General features: G+C 40.6%; 1 protein-coding gene across 3 annotated transcripts in view; it reads left to right on the top strand.

The window, feature by feature from the left end:
- The first annotated feature begins 882 nt into the window (after window positions 1-882).
- LOC128614825 (protocadherin-9) overlaps window positions 883-19694 on the top strand; it is a 242811-nt gene continuing 223999 nt past the window's right edge. The window contains exons 1-2 of one of the 3 annotated variants that reach the window (XM_053636444.1): window positions 883-1764; window positions 2328-5473. In XM_053636444.1, the coding sequence (XP_053492419.1) occupies window positions 2447-5473 (3027 nt within the window). In that variant the 5' untranslated portion in view covers window positions 883-1764; window positions 2328-2446. Of the gene's footprint in view, window positions 5474-19694 lie in introns of all 3 variants that reach the window. The other 2 variants (XM_053636445.1, XM_053636443.1) reach the window with 2 other exon arrangements.

A 19694-nucleotide genomic window follows, 5' to 3' on the forward strand; every position in this document is an offset into this window, starting at 1 on the left:
CAACCGTTTGATATCCATGAAAGTAGAGTAGTTTTTGTGAATTTTTTTAAAGCAAAAGGTTCAACAATAAAGACAAATTTTTCACAGCCTTCTTTGCTCATATGTACCAAGGGTGCCGATATTAACGGAGGGCACTGTATATAAAAATACACAAGTAAGAAGTAAAAAACTAAGATTTTTACTTGGAAGTATTACAGAAGATTTTTCCATAATACTTATCTAAAGTATAAATCTGGCAAAAATAATAACCAAGCACAATAACTCAAGAATTTCTCCACCCCTGTTCAACTCTACCCTAAACTCGAGCCAGGACGAAACGAGTTCAATTTCATTTCAACCACAAAAATACATCATTTATAAACTGAAATAAATAAAGGCATTCAAATTCAGAACTGTAAACTTTAAATTCAGATTTTACGCTGTGGTACACAGTGGCCCATTCCTCCATCCATAATAAGACTCCTGTTAGAGTGTGTTGGAAGACACTTTCCACTAATAGCCCATCTCTAACAACTTGATCTGCACAATTAAGTGTGTATCTCAGCTGATTCTGCTCATCATTACACATTTAGTGAAGATAAATCAAGCCCCTTAGAATAAACCTTGGCACGTGCTTGTATGGACGAGCGCGTGGATACAGAGGATGCACTGAGACGCAGAGACAGGACATTTCCTCCTGTAGGGGACGCTGTTGACCGGTGAATCATGCACACATGTACTCCAGCAACAAGCAGATCGCACACACACACACACACACACACACACACAGAGTAATCAGCATTTCATTTCTCTGCGTGTGAAATAGACTGTACAGTATGTTTAATCCTGGAAGATATTAGAGCACGAGTCTGATATGTTTTATTCATGCACCAGATCAACAAATGTCTGGGGGTTATTTATTTATTTATTTATTTATTTATTTTCTTATATGCATATCATTTGCATGAATCCAAATAATTTTCTTCTACATAAAATACGTGTTTATTTAGTGCAAAGACTGAGACGGGTACAATGAATGTATAATGAATGAAGCGCGAGCTGTGAGTTTTAGTGCTGCATCCTTGCAGCATCTCTGTCTCCGTTTCATCCGTCGGCCTGTAGTGACACCGATTCCAGCCAATCATCATGCAGCTTGGCTTTTGCGTGCGTCCGAGCGCCAATGAGACGGCGCAGGGCGTGGCTTGGGTGATAAACCACGCCTTCGCTCGAGCATAACACCAAGTTTAGGGGCAGAAATGCCAGTCCTGTGTAGGAGAGAGGAGCCGCGTCTGTCTCACTGCACTCGCTGAAGCGCACAGCCGCACGCGCTGCCGGGGACGGCACAGCTGGATTAGCTTTATTTCTTTCTCTCTCTCTCTCTTTTTTTTCCACATTAAAAAACAAATAATAAAGACAGTTAGAAATCTGGGAGCTAATGCATTTATGCATCGTTGAACTTGACTCTCTCGTGCTGGGATGAAATATGGACTGTCTCTGCGCGTCTGTGCAAAACAGGTGCTTCTAAATATGATCTCCTGCTTCAAGCTTGTGATGCATGGATTTTTTCCTTAATTGTTGTTGTTTTTTTTTTTTTCTTCCCCAATTGTTAATTTTTTTTTTGGGTGGTGGGGGGTGAAGAGTTTTCCGGACCTGCTGCTCATAAATAGCACTGGAGGGTTTTAATGTCGGAGCTCATGCGAATAAAGAGGATTTTTGCACTCACTATGCACGACCTCAAGAGTCACTAACACACACTCATACGCGCGCGCGCATGCATGTACCAGGGTAAGGCAATGCTTTCTTTTTTTTTCTTTCTTTTTTTTTTTTTTTTTTTGGCTTTTCTTTAAGCGCCTGACTTTAATCTCCATGCTTAAATATTGTCTGCTTTGCCACTGCATTGATGTTTTTTTGTTTGTTTGTTTGTTTGTTTGTGTGTTTTGTTTATAATGCATGACTGGGAGAGGAATGACACCTCGCATGTTTACAGCCGTTTGCTGCAAATTCTTCGAAAGGTCCCTTGAAAGACGAAGCCAAGATGAAGGATCTTACTCAGTGTCATAACCTTTAAAGCAAATATACCAGTATAATACAGTGGATGATGCTTATGATAGAGATATTCATGCAATGTGTTGATTAGGAGTAATTCATTCCCAGAGAGTCGTTTCTCGTGCTCGTTTTGCTTTTCTTGGAAAGTCTTCTTATCACTGAACTGTTCAATTATTACTCAATACATGCAGTACAATACATAATACATATACGCATGACAAAATGAATACAGCAAATTAGTCGATGTAGCTTCCTATAGTAGAGTTGATTTATCAAACCTGTACTGTAATGTTTATTTTTAGGTTCATGCTTGACTGCTCCATTTCGAAGACATGGTTTCCCTGAACGCATGGCTCTGACCACATTGCAATGAGGATAACTATTTGAAATAAAGCAGAGGGAAGACATTTGAAGTGCTGTCATGGATTTAAAGGATTTTTACCTATTGGCAACCTTTGTTGCTTGCCTGTGGCTGGATCCAGCCATCGCCCAAGAGCTAATTTACTCAATCCGCGAGGAGCTGCAAGAGAACGTACTTATTGGAAATATACCAAAGGATTTGAACATCTCCCATATGAACGCTGCCAGCAACAATCTGGTTTACCGTCTGGTCTCGAAAGCCGGAGACAACCCATTACTGAGAGTAATGGGCAACACAGGAGAGATTTTTACCACCTCGAACCGTATTGACCGTGAAAAACTCTGTCCTGGACCGTCGTTCGAGGATGCCGAGTGCTCGTTTGAAATCGAAGTGGTCATCCTGCCAAACGACTACTTCAGATTAATCAAAATCAAGATCATTGTGAAGGACACCAATGACAACGCTCCGATGTTTCCTTCCCCTGTGATTAACATTTCCATCCCTGAAAACACTCTCATCAACAGCCGCTTTGCCATTCCCTCCGCTACTGATCCTGACATGGGACCCAACAGCGTCCACAAATACGAACTTGTGAACGGACAGAGCACTTTTGGCTTGGATATTGTTGAGACACAGGAAGGAGAAAAATGGCCACAGCTGATCGTCCAACAGAATCTGGACCGGGAGCAAAAAGACACCTATGTGATGAAAATCAAAGTGGAGGATGGTGGGAATCCACAGAAGTCCAGCACCGCCATTCTTCAGGTGACGGTGACTGATGTCAATGACAATCGTCCAGTTTTCAAAGAAAGTCAGATAGAAGTTCACATTCCTGAAAGCTCTCCAGTTGGGACTTCTGTCGTACAGCTGCAGGCTACGGATGCAGACGTTGGGTCCAACGCAGAAATCAAATATATGTTTGGTACCCAAGTATCTCCATCCACGAGGAGACTCTTTGCACTAAATGCTACGACTGGACTAATAACGGTACAGAGACCGCTCGATAGGGAAGAGACTGCAATTCATAAGCTGTCAGTTTTAGCAAGTGATGGAAGCTCCAGTCCAGCAAGAGCAACTGTAACGATCAATGTGACTGATGTGAATGATAATGCTCCAAATATAGACCTGAGATACATTATCAGTCCTACTAATGGCACCGTAATGCTGTCTGAAAAAGACCCCATTAACACTAAAATAGCTCTTATCACCGTCTCTGATAAGGACACTGATGTCAATGGCAAGGTCATCTGCTTTATTGAAAAGGATGTGCCGTTTCACCTCAAAGCGGTCTACGACAACCAATATTTGTTGGAAACCTCAGCTCTGTTGGATTACGAGGGGACCAAGGAGTACATTTTCAAAATTGTGGCTTCTGACTCCGGAAAGCCTAGTCTGAACCAAACCGCACTGGTTAAAGTCAAGCTGGAGGATGAGAATGATAATCCACCCATTTTTAGCCAGCCGGTTATCGAACTGTCGGTCATGGAAAATAACCAGCGTGACCTTTTCCTCACAACCATTAGTGCTACAGATGAAGACAGTGGGAGGAATGCAGAAATTGTCTACCAGCTCGGACCCAATGCCTCCTTTTTCGATTTGGACCGCAAAACCGGTGTGCTGACGGCCTCAAGGGTGTTTGACAGAGAAGATCAAGATAGGTTTCTCTTTACTGTCACAGCAAGAGATAATGGCACCCGGGCGTTGCAGAGCCAGGCGGCTGTGATAGTTACCATTTTAGATGAAAATGACAACAGCCCCAAGTTCACACACAATCACTTCCAGTTCTTTGTGTCTGAGAACCTGCCTAAGTATAGTACTGTAGGAGTGATTACAGTCACAGATGCAGATGCAGGTGAAAATGCAGAGGTGTCTCTCTCCATACTCAATGACAACGAGAACTTTATCCTCGACCCCTTTTCGGGAGTTATAAAATCGAATGTTTCCTTTGACAGAGAGCAGCAAAGTTCTTACACCTTTGATGTAAGGGCTGTCGATGGTGGTCGTCCTCCATGCTCGTCGGTTGCCAAAGTAACCATCAACGTCATTGATGTCAATGACAACCCACCCATTGTCATCTACCCTCCATCAAACACTTCCTTCAAGCTGGTACCACTTTCTGCCATTCCGGGATCTGTAGTCGCCGAGGTCTTTGCTGTGGATGGAGATACAGGAATGAATGCTGAATTGAAATACACCATCATTAGTGGTAACGGCAGAGGACTTTTCAGGATTGATCCTGTTACGGGAAACATTACTTTAGAGGAGAAACCCACGGTTGCGGATATTGGCCTGCATCGTCTGGTGGTCAACATTAGTGACCTTGGCTATCCAAAGTCTCTGCACACACTAGTTCTTGTTTTCCTTTACATCAATGACACGGTAGGAAACTCGTCTTTTATCTACGACCTCATCCGGCGCACGATGGAGACGCCTCTGGATAGGAATATCGGCGATACTAGCGAAACGTATCAGAGCGTCGACAATCTGAAAACCATCATTGCTATCGTCACAGGTGCTATGGTGGTAATCGTGGTGATATTCATTACCGTTCTGGTCCGCTGCCGTCACATTTCGCAGTTCAAAGCAGCTCAAAGGAAGAAACAAGGTGCTGAGTGGATGTCACCCAACCAGGAGAACAAGCAGAACAAGAAGAAAAAGCGCAAGAAAAGGAAGTCGCCCAAAAGCTCCCTGCTTAACTTTGTTAGCATTGAGGAGAACAAACCTGATGATCCAGCTCACGAACCCATCAATGGCACCATCAGCATCCCAGCTGAGCTTGAGGAGCCAGGAATTGGACGTTTTGACTGGAACACAACACCAACCACCACCTTCAAGCCTAGTAGCCCTGATTTAGCCAGGCACTACAAGTCGGCCTCACCCCAGTCGGCTTTCCACGTCAAGGCCGACACTCCAGTTTCGGTGAAAAAGCATCATGTCGTTCAGGAGCTGCCACTTGACAACACTTTCGTCGGGGGATGTGACACTCTTTCCAAACGCTCGTCCACTAGCTCGGATCACTTCAGTGCCTCAGAGTGCAGCTCCCAAGGAGGCTTCAAGACAAAAGGAGGGACCTTACACAACAGACAGGTAAAAGAACACTTTTACTGGTCTATAAGTAGTCCATATAGCCGCCCTGTTCATTACTAAAGTGACAGTCCTAGCCCAGTTGCTATAACTCACCAACTGATATGCATGCATCTTATACAAATAGGATAAAAAATCCAAAAGTCTCACCAATAGGTGTAATCATCTACTTTGTACCAAAAAGCAACATGTAAGCGATGTGTGTTTGATTAGATTCGGAAAGTGTTATTCTGCATTTTGTCAACTTTCTTAATGTGTTTGTGTTGTTTTTTTTTTTATTTACTTTAAAAAAAAAAAAAAAAAAAGAAGATATATGTCTAATTAAAGGCAATGATAATTCGTTAGTTGCTGTCAGTTGAAGGAAACTGGGATATCTGTGTGGATGTTGAAGTGCGAACATTACAGTGCTCTCCGAATTTGTAAAAGAAACATTTTTTTCTAGCCTGTCTACTCCGATGTCATTTTACCACCTAAAACATATGATAATACAAAAACCCATAAAGTTATCCAGCTTTATTCAGTATTCAGTGTTGTACTGAACAAAAGGATTTTTCCCCAAGAAGCATCTAAAGAATAACCTGTTGCATTAATGTTTTCCCTTTTGTTTTGTTTTGTTTTTTGTAACTGTACCACTCTGTAGCTCTGTACCTTCAGTTGCTTGAACCCCTTTTTTAATTTGCGAGTACCAGAACTGAATTTCTACTGACTTACATTACATTGAACACCACAAAGAAGCAAACCGTTGCTCACACCCATCACGGGAAAGCTTCATGAATATTCACATAAACTAACCTAAGCCATTAAGGTAAAGCCGTATCCGGTCCAAAGTGGATTAGCTGTTAATAAGTCTCAAATAACATATCTAATCCTGTTTCTTTGAAGCCTCATTAGAATGAGATGCTTGTTATGTAGCACAAATAATCTCATGTTATGGAAGGAGATTGATGGGAAACTTGGGTGGAGGGGGGAAAGGATGGAGGGATGAAGAGAAGGGAGGAGGGATTTTTTTACCTTTAGGTGGCACTGTTGCTTCATAAGACATGGATTGGCTTTGGGCCAACATGCATTGTGTGTGTGTGTGTGTGTGTGTGTGTGTGTGTGTGTGTAATGTCAAAGGAGATGGAAGAGAGTAGCAGAGCCCCCCCACTCCCAATTCTCTCTCTCTCTCTCTCTCTCTCTCTCTCTCCAGGTTTCTTGGGCGTGTGTGTGTGTGTGTGTGTGTGTGTGTGTGTGTTCAGTATGCAGCTCATAGCTAATGAAGGTCTGAATGAATGGCAGATTGATAATGGCATTCGCAGATGTAAGTGATAAGGCTTGACTGCTCAAAAGCATACACAAACAACACACACACACACACACACACACCGATAGCAGTAGATAGCAATATCTATGTGTATACACGTATATGTGTGTTTGAGTATGTGTCTGTGTGTGTTTCACTGACGTGTGTAATTCATAGTTGTGCGCTCCAAAGTTCCTGCTCCAGCAGAGCATACTTTGCAGAAGTAAGGATTCCGCAGAGACACACTGATTCACACTCTTTACCCGCTTTAGTTTAAAATACCTGACCGTATTTCTGTTTTGAAGTAGCATGAACCTCGCATCTCTGGTTGCACTGTTTACATTCGGCAATAAAGCAAGACAGCAATGTCTAATTGCTTTGGGGCTTTTTGTTTTTCTTTTGAGTTACAATAAATTCATAGTGTTGCGCTAACGTTAGCTTTGGTGTTCGTTTCTATTAAAAAAGGTTATTAAAAGGTATTTTCTTACTTTCATACGTGCTTATACATGACGAAGCATACAGTCTGATATCTTTCTCCAGCTTACTAAAAGGAGCTTTGCAAGTGTACTTACATATAGGATGAACGTCGTCGAAGTTTATTTCCAGGAGCTCCTGCAGACACCGGGTGTAAAAACAGTGCCATTGCCATTAAAGTGAATGAAGCCAGAAAGAGAAGTGCCGCTTTGGTTATAATGCTGAAGTGTTTGTGCAAGCAGTCCGTTTGATTTTTGTTAATATAGAGTATTTTTCTTCTGTACACTTTTAAACGAAAGCTTTAAATACTTACAATTTGAGTCCATAGTAAATGTAAAAAAATAATAATAATAATAAAAGTCTGGTGTTTTTTGACTTTATCGTGTTTGCCAACACTGTTTAACGCCAACAGGCTAGTCGAATCTGGAACCTAGAATGCTAACATCGCTAGGGTGGCTAAAAATTCACCATCAAGTAGCACTAGACAACACACACTCAGGCTAACTGTAGTGACTCTTAGAACGTTGAAAATAATGAAATAAAACTTCTCTGCATATGCAGCAGAAGAAATCACCTCAGTTTTCAGTTTTATTGGATTTGAGCTGCCTTGTTTTGGAGCCGCTCATTTTACAGCATCTTACTGACAAGCTAGCAGTTAAGTGCAGCACGGGCAAACAATTTAAATTAGCATTGTGCTCGAAATAGATACGAGTCATTTTCGTATCCTAATGACTTAGTCTTGTGATTTTGGTGCTAAAAATATACAGTATTTTCTGAATTCTTGTGCTGTGCCTTTTTAGATTATTTGCCAGTAATGTAGACATTATCTAAGTGAGTATAAATGCTGTCCGAAAATGTTCAGCCGTCCCCACAACCCCACCCCCAGGCTGCTTAATTATAATCGAATTCAGTGATGCTAGTGATAATGTATTTGAAGTGTCCATGACAACCATGAGCATGATTTAGGAATGTTATTTTTACCCCATGTCTATAGACATCACGGCTGCCACTGTTCGGATTTCTAAAATATAAAAATCCACATGGAAATGTAAAAGTGTAAAAGAATGTAAAAGTTGACACAAGATCTTCTTTTAGCTCCTTGATGTAAGTGTGCTGAAATGCGATTCTCAGGCTGTTTGGCTAAATGACCCTTATGTCGCTTGTTATAGGAAAACAATGAACGAATGCATGTCATTTATGGCACACTGATAATAGTTATCAGTTCACAACAGGCACTCACCGGAGACGCTCTTTTTTCTGTGCCTGACTCTTAAATCGTCTTATAATGCACTAGACAAGGTGTACGGAGAGATTATGTTATACTGTATACCGCAGGGCGCATTCCAAAGGTGTCCAAACATCCGTCTATAGTTTAGCTGTACCATTTATGAGTTTTGACCCCTTGCTACTGTGATACAGGAGACACCTGAAAACTACACTTTGCATTCACCTGGCGAAAAAGCTCATTCGGTGAAGGAGAAAGAAATCGGGACGTGAAAGATGCGTGTTTATTTTTGGTCGTTGTTGCCTTTGCTGCATGCTGACTGTCTCACGTGAACTCTGACCTGTGAACCGTTGTCATGTGATCCAATGGAAAACAAGATGTCAGGACTTTGGTCTGTGGCTGGTGAAAATGGATGAAGTGAACTTGCTTATGAAGCCAAACATTTCTTGCAGTTAAATATCAATGCAGGCAGTACATTTCTGATAGGTCATGTTTAGAAAACCAGTCCCTCTGGGATTTTGTGATGGCAGAAATTGACGCAAAATCAAGGAAACTCAGGAGTTTCAATCAAGGAATATCTGCAGGAGTTTGCAATTTTTCAAAATGACCAGATTAACCGCAGATTCGGGGTCAAAAATCTCATTTGAAAAATGCCGCAGCACAATCGAGCATTTTTGGCTGCGGCAATCAAAAAAAAAAACAAAAAAAAAAAACTCCACGAAATCCTGTATGGACTGAAAAACCCGAGTCACTGAACTACAGACATTTTTTTCCATACATTACTGTATATGAATCCTCTACAGTATTTCTTCATTTTGCTCTGTCCACTTCCAGTTGATGATGTCTGCCCTATGCAGTGAACACATATAGTGAATATTCCATCCATCCATCCATCCATCCATCTTCTACCGCTTACTACTTTTCAGGGTCACGGGGGAACCTGGAGCCTATCCCAGGGAGCATTGGGCACAAGCCAGGGTACACCCTGGACAGGGTGCCAGTATAGTGAATATTATGCCGGTTATAGTTTAGCTCAACTGTGGTTTAAAGGCTTAAGCAAATAATGAGTCTTGCATAAAGATGTTCAATGTGGAGAATATTTTTACATGGCTCTGAAATCAGTCAAATAGTCAAATAAGGAAATATTACGCAAGCAAATATTACTACGGGATTGTGGTTTTATAAGGAAGAAATCCACAAAGGGGTGCTGCGTTATAGGCAGTTAATCAATGACAGGCCTAACATGAAACGCTGTTAGAATTTCCACCCTGATTATTATCTTCCTATAATGGCACGCCCTACATTGTTTTCTTCTTCTTATACCACAGCAATTTGCCAGTATGTGCATTGTTTTAGTTTATTAAGCAATACTTATGTTTCCATCACCATATTTCTATGCAAATTTTGGGATAAAATCTCCAAAATGCGCATACAAAACTTGCGCGATCTATCGAGGCGGATCATATTTTTATTCGATAAGAAGACATGCGCATAGACTACAATGGACACGTATTTACCGAATACACTCCTCGAAGCGCATCGAAAAAAGTCATGTGACTTTGCCTCAACAAATCATCTGATTGGATAATACGCTCAGAAAAGTCCGCCGGTTACAGCAATTTCTATTTGTATTGATGCGTCGCGCCAGTTTCTCCGGAAGTGACCGTTTTCTTCTCTTGAACACATGGGATAGAAACACATGCTTTATCCTCAAACGTTTTATGCGATATTCCAATTTTTCGCATAAATTAAATTCGCGACTTGGATGGAGACCTAGCTACCGACACGTCATACATTTTATCCGTTTCTAATTACGCTTACATGTTGATGAAAGTCTGTGAAACAGGTTACGCTATAACAGCTGTAAACTGCCGTTCCCTCGCCTGCCTTTCTGTTTCCTTAATTAGACAGTTAATAAGACAAAACACCGCCGCTTGTCAAGTTACGAAGGCATTACAAAGTCTAAACCTCTCTGTCCTAAAGACGTTCCCGTGTTGGAAAACTGCTACAAAGCGCTGACATTGGAGACTAAATAACTATCTCCTCACAGAAAACGATATCAATCATGACGCACATTATCTTACGTGATTATCTGGAACGTTCTCCATTCAAGCCCTTGTGTAAGTTTTTAACTATAGATTTGATAGCATATTAAATATAAACCTGTGATTTGTCTTGGCACCAAAAACATTGTCTGAGCCGCTGTTTCAGAAAATGAATCAACACCTGTTGACCAATCAGAATGGAGAATTCAGCAGTGTTGTGGCATGTCTGTGGCTGTGTAGCATTACAGACTCATTCATATGCAAATATATTCAAACGAAACGACTTAAAGGCGTTATAAATTGGATAGCCTGAATGGTTGTGTGGTAAGTGTGACCTTCATTGCTCATTTCATGGCCTCAACACACACTACATGCCTTTGCATATGATTCAGTGCTTGATATAACACTATAGCGCGTGCACACACACACACGGCTGTCAGAGCTGCACTCGATGTGAATGACTCTGTTCACTCAGTTCAGCAGGTCAAAGCGCGCGCTCGTCTCTCTCAATCCCTCTCTCTCCTTCTCACTCCTCACTCATTTCCTGTCTCCAGTGCTCACTCTATCACTCCATTCTCTTCTTGTACATCGGCCTACGCTCTCTCTATCTCGCTCTGTCTCGCTTTCTCTTTCTTCGTTGTCACATTTCTCTCTTCTCTGACGGATCATCTGTTTCCCCCTCTACTTCCTCACTCCGTCTTTCTTTTCCTCTTCTTTGTTCTCTTCACTTTCTCCTCAATTCTTCCACGTTCCCTTTATCTATAATCTCACATGCTCTTTTTGTTGTTTCTATCCGTCAATCCCTAAATCTTTTCTTTTCCCTCGTTCTTTCTGTTCTGAGTTCTTTCTTCCCACCACCGTCGCTTTTCTAGGCCTCTTTTTCACCTTTTCTCTTTTTAAAACGTATTCCTCTGTCTTATCTTGTTATTTTTCCTTGTTATTCTTTCACCCATTTGCACCAATGGTTTTCTCCGAATTCCGCTTTTTCTCTTTTTTCACGTTAATTTCTTTTTTTTTTTCTCAAGTCTTCTTTACTGTTTCTCTCTCCCAGTATCTCTTTTTGCATGAGTATCTTTCTCTCTCTTTCTGGGTGTGTGTGTGTGTGTTAGTCAGTGTAGCCTGAGGCTCATCACTACTTTGTCATGTACTCCATACACACCAATTAACATTGCTGTAACTGAACACACCACACACACACACACACACACACACACACACACACACATTTCAGCGCTGCTGAACACACACTCTGCTGCCCCAGTTTCAGTCCAGAACAACAACAAACTTAGCCCCGAAGAATTATGATGCATAATTTTGTGCCCGTTTCCCAGTGATAGCCTGATTTTACTGACGTTTCACGCTAAGACTTCACAACAGTGAAAGTCACCTACAAACACACACACACACACACACACACACACACACACACACACACACTGAATCTTTCCACATGGGTGAAAGTAAAATGAGGCACTTACTATTTCATAAAATGTAATTAATAGATAATTAAATAATTACACGTTCTCATACACTTCAGTGGTTAAGTTCCAAAAAAAAAACAACACTTTATTGTCCTCACAGAGTCTTCAGTCCTGATGGTGTCTTTATTGTCTACTAGCTCTTTAGTCTCCTCAGTGTCTTCATTTCCCATGATGTCTTTAGTCCCCAAATCTACTTTAATGGACACAATCATTTTGGTCACCAGAACTTCAGTCCCTTCAATTTCTATGGTCATTATTTTCCAAAAAAGAAGTTTAATCCTTGCCTCTACAGTGCTTATGATCTATCAGCCCACTCAATGCCTTTAATCTCTGGGTCTTCAGTCTGCACAATCTTTAGTTCCTACAACATCTGTCTTTAGTCGAAAATGTCATTGTTATATTACATCTTTGGTCCTCAAAATATCATTACTGGCTACAATGTCCTCACAATGTCCTCACAATGTCCTCCTGGACCTGTCTCAAAACAGAATTGATGTCATTTGTGGTTTAAATAAATGCTCAATGAGTGTGTGGTGAAATTTTATCATCACAACTAAGGATGTAAGACAGTATGGGATGGGGAACGTCTATATCTGATTGACTAAAAGTTTACCTTTTTAATTTGCGTCCAAGGGTGTTTCATACCTATCGAATGGCACATTATGGTACAGTGCAGCGATATGTGCCTAATAAGCCAACGGGTCGAGTTCTCGTCAGAACCCACACACATACTCATGGCAATTTTTAATGGATGCCCAGAACGGCGACACATTAAGTAGGCACTCAGGAAGTGTATGAAACATTTAGGTTATTGATTAAACTGAACACGCGTAGAGCCGTGGGCTCCTCAACAGACTCGATTAATAAACCGAAGACAGGAAATTGAATTGGGAAGCGACTCCTCATCGCTGACTGCAAACAGACATTACGCACCCGCTTATAAAGCCGCTCCGAGGGCTTAGGTTTCATTTCAGAGGGGTTATTTTTACAACGCTCTTCAAGACTGCTGTGTCTTTTTTTTTGCTTCTTTTTTTTCTTCTTCCTTCTTCATCTTCGCTCCGAGTGTGTAAGTGTTCGTTTTAGAGCACGATTTATCACCTCAGGCTTTTCATTTCATGAGTGCCTTTCACCTCAGGACTGTGCTTATAACACTCTTCTCGATAGCACTGTAAAGGGCTAATCATATCTGCAGTTAGAATGCGTTGAACTGGAGAAAGCTCTTAATGCCCTTTATGAGTTTAGGCTGACCATGTCATGATCTCATTACATAGATGTGAAGAGTGTGAGGAGATTCATCGACTATCTGGATGCTTTTACTGAGCAGATCACTGCGTGTATTGTTATTCTTGTAGTGTTTGGTGCGTAAGGGTGAGTCCTATGGTCTCGGTCTGTCTTTAGATTTTATAGCCATTTAACTGTAAGCATTGTTGTCTCTTTATGTAAATATCAACAATGATGATTTGGATTATTGCCAGAAACACTCCTTCCCACGTACATGTTCGGTTTTGGATATACGTCTCCTCAGTGATAAAAAAAAAAAAAAAAAAATCTCACGTCTGGACAGCAATAAAATAACCACAGGAGGAGGAGGGAGTTTCTAGTGGGTTGTTTTTTCTATGAACCTGGATGTTTGCATCACGTGGTGGTATGATCACGCTCCATTCACAACATGGCATCCAAGTGGTGGAAGAGGCACTGGAGTAGAGAAGAGACACTGGCTCTTATTTAACCAAAGTTCCAACAACAGTTAAAAAATACAGTAAAACAATAATCACAATGTATGTGAGAATCACATATGCATCCATTTTTTTTATGTCGCAACTCGGGAAGTGTGTAATATCTGGGGAAGGGACATTGATACGTGCGCAACGAGACAAAATACAGCACGTAGCAGCAGTCAAACGTCTTTCTTTCTCCAATGAGAGGCAACAAGTGCATAGAAAATCATGGACATGTGCATCTGGATGGGACTAAATTGATCAGACATTTAGCAGACGCCCTTATCCAGGGCGACTTACATTTATCTCATTTATACAACTGATTACAGTAGCTGAGGGTTAAAGGCTCAACCAATGGCCCAGCAGTGTCAGCTTGGCAGTGCTGGGATTTGAACTCACAACTTTACAAGCAGTAGCCAAACATCTTAACCATTGTGCTACCACTGCCTCAATAATCAGACAACCAGTGAGATTGGAGAAAAACAGGTTATTCCGCTTGTAATTTTTTTCAGAGAAGGCCTGAGAAAAACACCGACATGGCCGATCCTGATGGTAATAAAGTCACGAAGGAGGAGCACCTATAAAATAGGAAATTACCCCAAGACCCCATGTAAATTTGATCCCATCTGGGTAGTGCTATTATTATTATCATTTTAGTTTAAAACATTCAATTCTAGAAGGTATTCACTAAAATATCTATTCTTATTAGTGTTCTCCCCCTTGTGTGCCCTGTGCACAATATAAAGAGCTGGAGTTAGAATCAGGACTGAGATGCATATACTAAGCAGTTGGGTTATTGGACACTTAATATCTGAAGTAGCTGTCATTATTAATGAAACAAATCCACAGTCAGGAATGAGGAAAGCAGGCGATTGTCAAAATTAGGTGACTCAACACTTAAAACAGGAAACTAGGGAAACACCTAGAGCAACAAGACCACTCTATGAACCTATTAGTACTATAAGAAAGTATTGATTTTAGCTTTCTGTATTTAACTGCTATTATGTATTCTGTGGAAAATAGATACAATTAACCTTAAGAAACCATTGATTAGGTGTGCATACACATCCAAACACATTTGCTGTGGCTTTTTCCTATAAATTTTCAAAATTGCAATTGCACAAAATGTTTTGCACGCGCTTTCCCGGTGATGTTTGTTGGTAAATGAGACCGTTTAGCTGTACTCATGTGAATCATGAGTACAGCGCGTGAATCGAAGGGGGCTTTGGCTGAATGCATGTTGTGATGATGTCACATTACACAGCTTGGTCCAAATCTGCAGGAAAGCTGTTTGCAATGAACAAATCAAACAAAAGCAATGGAAATAGCAGTTGAAACTGCTTAAAGCAATTAATGCTTCAAGTGAGTTCCCCAAATTTAACTGAAAATGCAACTTATAATGACTTTTCTTGTCTCAAAATTATTCTATTCTCTAAAATTATTAACCCCCTGAATGGAATTCCTCACAACAAAACACATTTGCAAAACAGGCGTTGTCTCAAGCACACCTGATGATAAACTAATCAAGGGTGTCATTAGTTGCACCAGGTGTGTTTGAGCTGGAACACATGAAATACCTGAACTGCCTAAGAGTTTGTTGAGTGTACACTACCTTGACGGGGCAGAAAAAGGAAGCTATCAATGGCTGCAACCTGATTTCTGAGAAGGCAGGTTGTGAAAAACCCTCGAGTGACCTGCAGAAGACCTGCAGCAAGACTTGGTGGCAACAGCCACTGAGATTTCAGTGAGCACAATAAGGCGGATACTAAACACAGAAGGTTTCCATGCCAGAACTCCAAGACGTACACCACTCCTGACCCAAAAGCACAAGAAAAGTCGCTCGAAATCATATAAATAAGCCACAGAAGTTTTGGGATTCTGTTCTGTGGAGCGATGAAACAAGACTGGTACTTTTCGGCATGATGGATCAGCGGTACGTCTGGAGGAATGAAGAAAGAACACTCTGTCCACAGTCAAGCATGGTGGTGGCTCGGTGATGCTCTGGGGCTGCTTTGCATCCTCTGACACTGGAAACCTGCAGCGTGTGGAAGGCAAGATGGATTCATTGAAGTATCAGGAAATCCTAGGAGAAAACGTCATGCCGTCTGTGAGGAAGCTGAAGCTTGGGCATCATTGGACCTTCCAACAGGACAATGATCCCAAACATACCTCAAATTCCACCAAGGCTTGGTTGCAGAAGAAGTCCTGGGAGATTCTACAGGGCCATCACAGTCACCTGACTTGAACCCCATAGAAGATCTCTGGTGGGATTTGAAGAAGGCGGTTGCAGCATGCAAACCCAAGAATATTAGTGAACTTGAGGCCATTGCTCATGAGGAACGGGAGAAGATTCCTCAGGAACGCTGGCAGAAGATGGACAGCAAAAGTGTGCTCTACTAAGTACTAAATATGCTCTCCATGAAAGGGTTGAATAATTTTGAGATTGGAGAAGACATTATAAACTGCATTTTCAGTTGAATTTTGGGAAACCACTTGAAGCATTCATTGTGTTGAACTATTTCAATTACTTTTGATTGATTTGTTCATCGCAAACAGCTGAAAGTTTTGACAGTAAACCTGATTTGCAATGGGGGTTGAATAATTTTGATTACAACTGTATGTGTGGTGTGCTTAAAGTGCCTAATTAGTTTGATAATGGCCTTGATTAGATTATATCTAATAGATTGTTCCAGTAAAATAAAGTCATCTAAAACATTTCTCAGTTCACTACACATATAATAATAAACATATTTGTATTTACTTCTATCTATACCTTGGTTAGATTTTGAAATTCTAGCATATTCTAACGCGGTCGTAAATTCCTAAATATAGAGTGTTCAAAAACTTTGTCTGCCAGTGAACTTTTACTACATAGATATAGTCTGTATTGCTTTTCTCTTGAAAAAGAGACTACTTTTACAAAGAAATGCATAAAATTGTGTCAGCAGCAGCTTCCTCAATGCACCCAAGTAATGAACCAAAGGGAACAAATTGAATTTGGAAGTGATGCTCATTGCTGAGTGCAAACAGAAATTACACACTCGTTTATAGGGCCGCTTCAAGGGCTTAAGTTTCATTTTAGAGAGGTTATTTTTACAGACTCCAGTTTTCTCTGTCAAGTGTTTTTTTTCACTATATATAACTATATTTGGAGAAAATTTGATCCGTCTAAGCATGCACACACACACACATGCACACACGCACACACACAAAGGCATACTCATAGCTGTCGAATTCCCATGGTGCCATTTCCTCATTGCCCCTGACAGTAGCTTTTATCTGGTGCATATGGTGCAGTTTTATTTTTCACTTTACAAAAGGCACTTCAACGAGCCGAACACACAAAGTCATGTGACTTACAACTCGTTTTCTTTCTGTTTCCTTCGTCTGGGAGAGCAGCCTCATTATAAAACAATACTAAAAAATAATTTTTTCCAACATGCAGCTTTATGAGCTCGGCTCAGTTTCGCTAATGAACATGAACAATCATTTATTAAACAGGAGGAAAATCAAAGTGTGTGTGTAAGAACATTTGCATGAGTATTGCCTGTGCCTTAGTTTTCTGTGCTGTGTTCCAAATGCCAGCTTGTTTCCTATTCCCTACACTGGAGAATAATATGCACTAAGTCAATGACCTCATTAGAGAAGAGAATAGATACAGTGGGAGAAATAAGTATCGAACGCGTCAACATTTTTTTTCAGTAAATATATTTCCAATGAGGTTATTCACATGAAATGTTCACCAGACATCAGTATTAACTCAAAAAATCCACAAAGTTATGTGTAATAAAGTGGAATGAAAGAGGAAAAAAAGTATTGAAGATGCTAAGAAAAAGCAGTTCTCCAAGGCAAGGTAAGGCAAGGAACCAGCTGAAATCGGTAAGTAGTTATAAAGTAATTATACCCCCTATCTGTGCAAAATAATATCAGCTGGGTTAGTAAATTTGATGGTCTATAAAAAGGCTTTTTGTACGAAGGTATCACACAAGAAACATCTCATGAAGGGTAAAAGCAACAGCTCACCCAAGACCTTCACATCCTTATTGTTGCAAAACATATTGATGTAAACAGATACAGACGTATTTCAAAACTTCTGAATCCTCCAGTAAGCACCATTGGGGCCATTATTCGCAAGTGGAAGCAACATCACTCCTTCATCATCCGGCCACGCACAGGAGCTCCTCACAAGATTTCTGACCAGGGAGTCAGAAGAATAGTCAGAAGAGAAGCGCAAGAGCCAAGGACCACTCAGAAAGGCTCCAGAAACACTTGGAGGCAGAAGGTACCATCGTCACAGAGAAAACAATAGGCAATGCACTCCACTGCTCACGCTCATCCTGAAAGACTCCATTACTAAAGAAAAGGCATGTCGAAGCCCGTTTAAAGTTTGCTACAACTCATTTGGACACACCTATGGAATACTGGGAGAGAGTAGTCTAATCAGACGAGAGCAAAATTTTACTTTTTGGCTATCATGCTACACACCATGTTTGGAGAAGAAATGGCACTGCACATCACCCTACAAACACTACACCAACAGTGAAGTTTGGAGGAGGAAGCATCATGGTGTGGGGCTGTTTTTCATCGAATGGTACTGGCAGACTTCATATAATTGAAGCAACGATGAATGGAGCCCTTTACCGGGAGATTCCTTAGAATCTGCTGCCATCCACCAGAATGATGAAGATGACACGTGGGTGGAGCTTCCAACAGGACAACGATCCAAATCATACAGCAAAGGAAACTCTCAATTGGTTTCCAAGAAAAACAATCAAGGCGTTAGAACGGCCCAGTCAATCACCTGACTCGAATCCAATTGAACAATTATGGAAAGAGCTAAAGATCAAGGTTCACAAGAAGGCTTCCCAGAATCTTCAAGATTTAAAGACAATATGTTTAGAAGAACGGGCCAAAATCACACCTGAATACTGCGGCCGATTAATTTCTTCATACAGGAAGTGTCTTGAAGCTGTCATTACAAACAAAGTCTTCTCCACTAAGAATTAAATAAATTTCAGTTAGCATGTTCAATCCTTTTTTTCCTGTGTCATTCCTCTTTATTACACATAACTTTATTTATAGACTTTAATGTTTGGATTTCTTTATATGTGTAGATTCTGGAGTTAATACCAAAGTCTGGTGAAAATTTCATGTGGATAGCCTCATTGCAAATATATTAGAATCTGTGAGCAAGCAGTTGATAAGTCCCACAGAGAACTTATCTCTTGTAGCTTTCTCTGTTCAATTCCATATTCAATTGCAGTTCCGTATTCCGTGGAAAATGGATTAAATTGTAAGAAACCGTAACCAAATTTTTGACTAGAAGTGTATATATCCAAACAAATGTATTCTATTCTTAAATACCAAATGAGTTGTTGTTATTTTCTTGCTAAACTTTTTGTAGTTTTGTTGAATATCTCCAATAGCTGCAGTGTTACTGTAGCAACATGAAATGAGAGTTTTGTCAGCATGTAACATGTAGCTAACATGTTGTTAATGCTGTCATGAGGCAAGCAAGCACAAGTAAAGAAATGGTCAAACAAATGGTCACCAAATTTGAAATCTGGGGGGGGGGGATCACCAAAAAAGGTTTTTAGGTTTTGACCTGAGTAGAAAATAGCTGAAAATTTTGCAACAAAATGACGAAATGTCTCATTGACACTACAACTAATCTAGATGATTTAAAAAAAAAATGGTATCTGCATTTTATCCAGCAGATCAACAGTGAAAATGTCGTCCAAGTAGAACTATTTCACGGTTTCTATGAGAAACATTAACAAGTAATTTCTACTGTTCATGCAAAGTCTCATAAAGGGGGTACTAAGTTTGATACAGCAACTAAACATGACATCCTGCTTAAAAATTCCTGCTAGCATGCAAGCTGGAACTTCAAAGCTTACAGTACCAAAGTATAATTAACGCAAAGTATAACTAAACACAAAACGTCATGGAATTCAGCGCCTTGGATGACATTCTTTGTTGTTGTGGAAATTGGAGTT

Source organism: Ictalurus furcatus, chromosome 11, assembly GCF_023375685.1.
Source record: "Ictalurus furcatus strain D&B chromosome 11, Billie_1.0, whole genome shotgun sequence".
In the NCBI taxonomy this organism is placed as follows: Eukaryota; Metazoa; Chordata; class Actinopteri; order Siluriformes; family Ictaluridae; genus Ictalurus; species Ictalurus furcatus.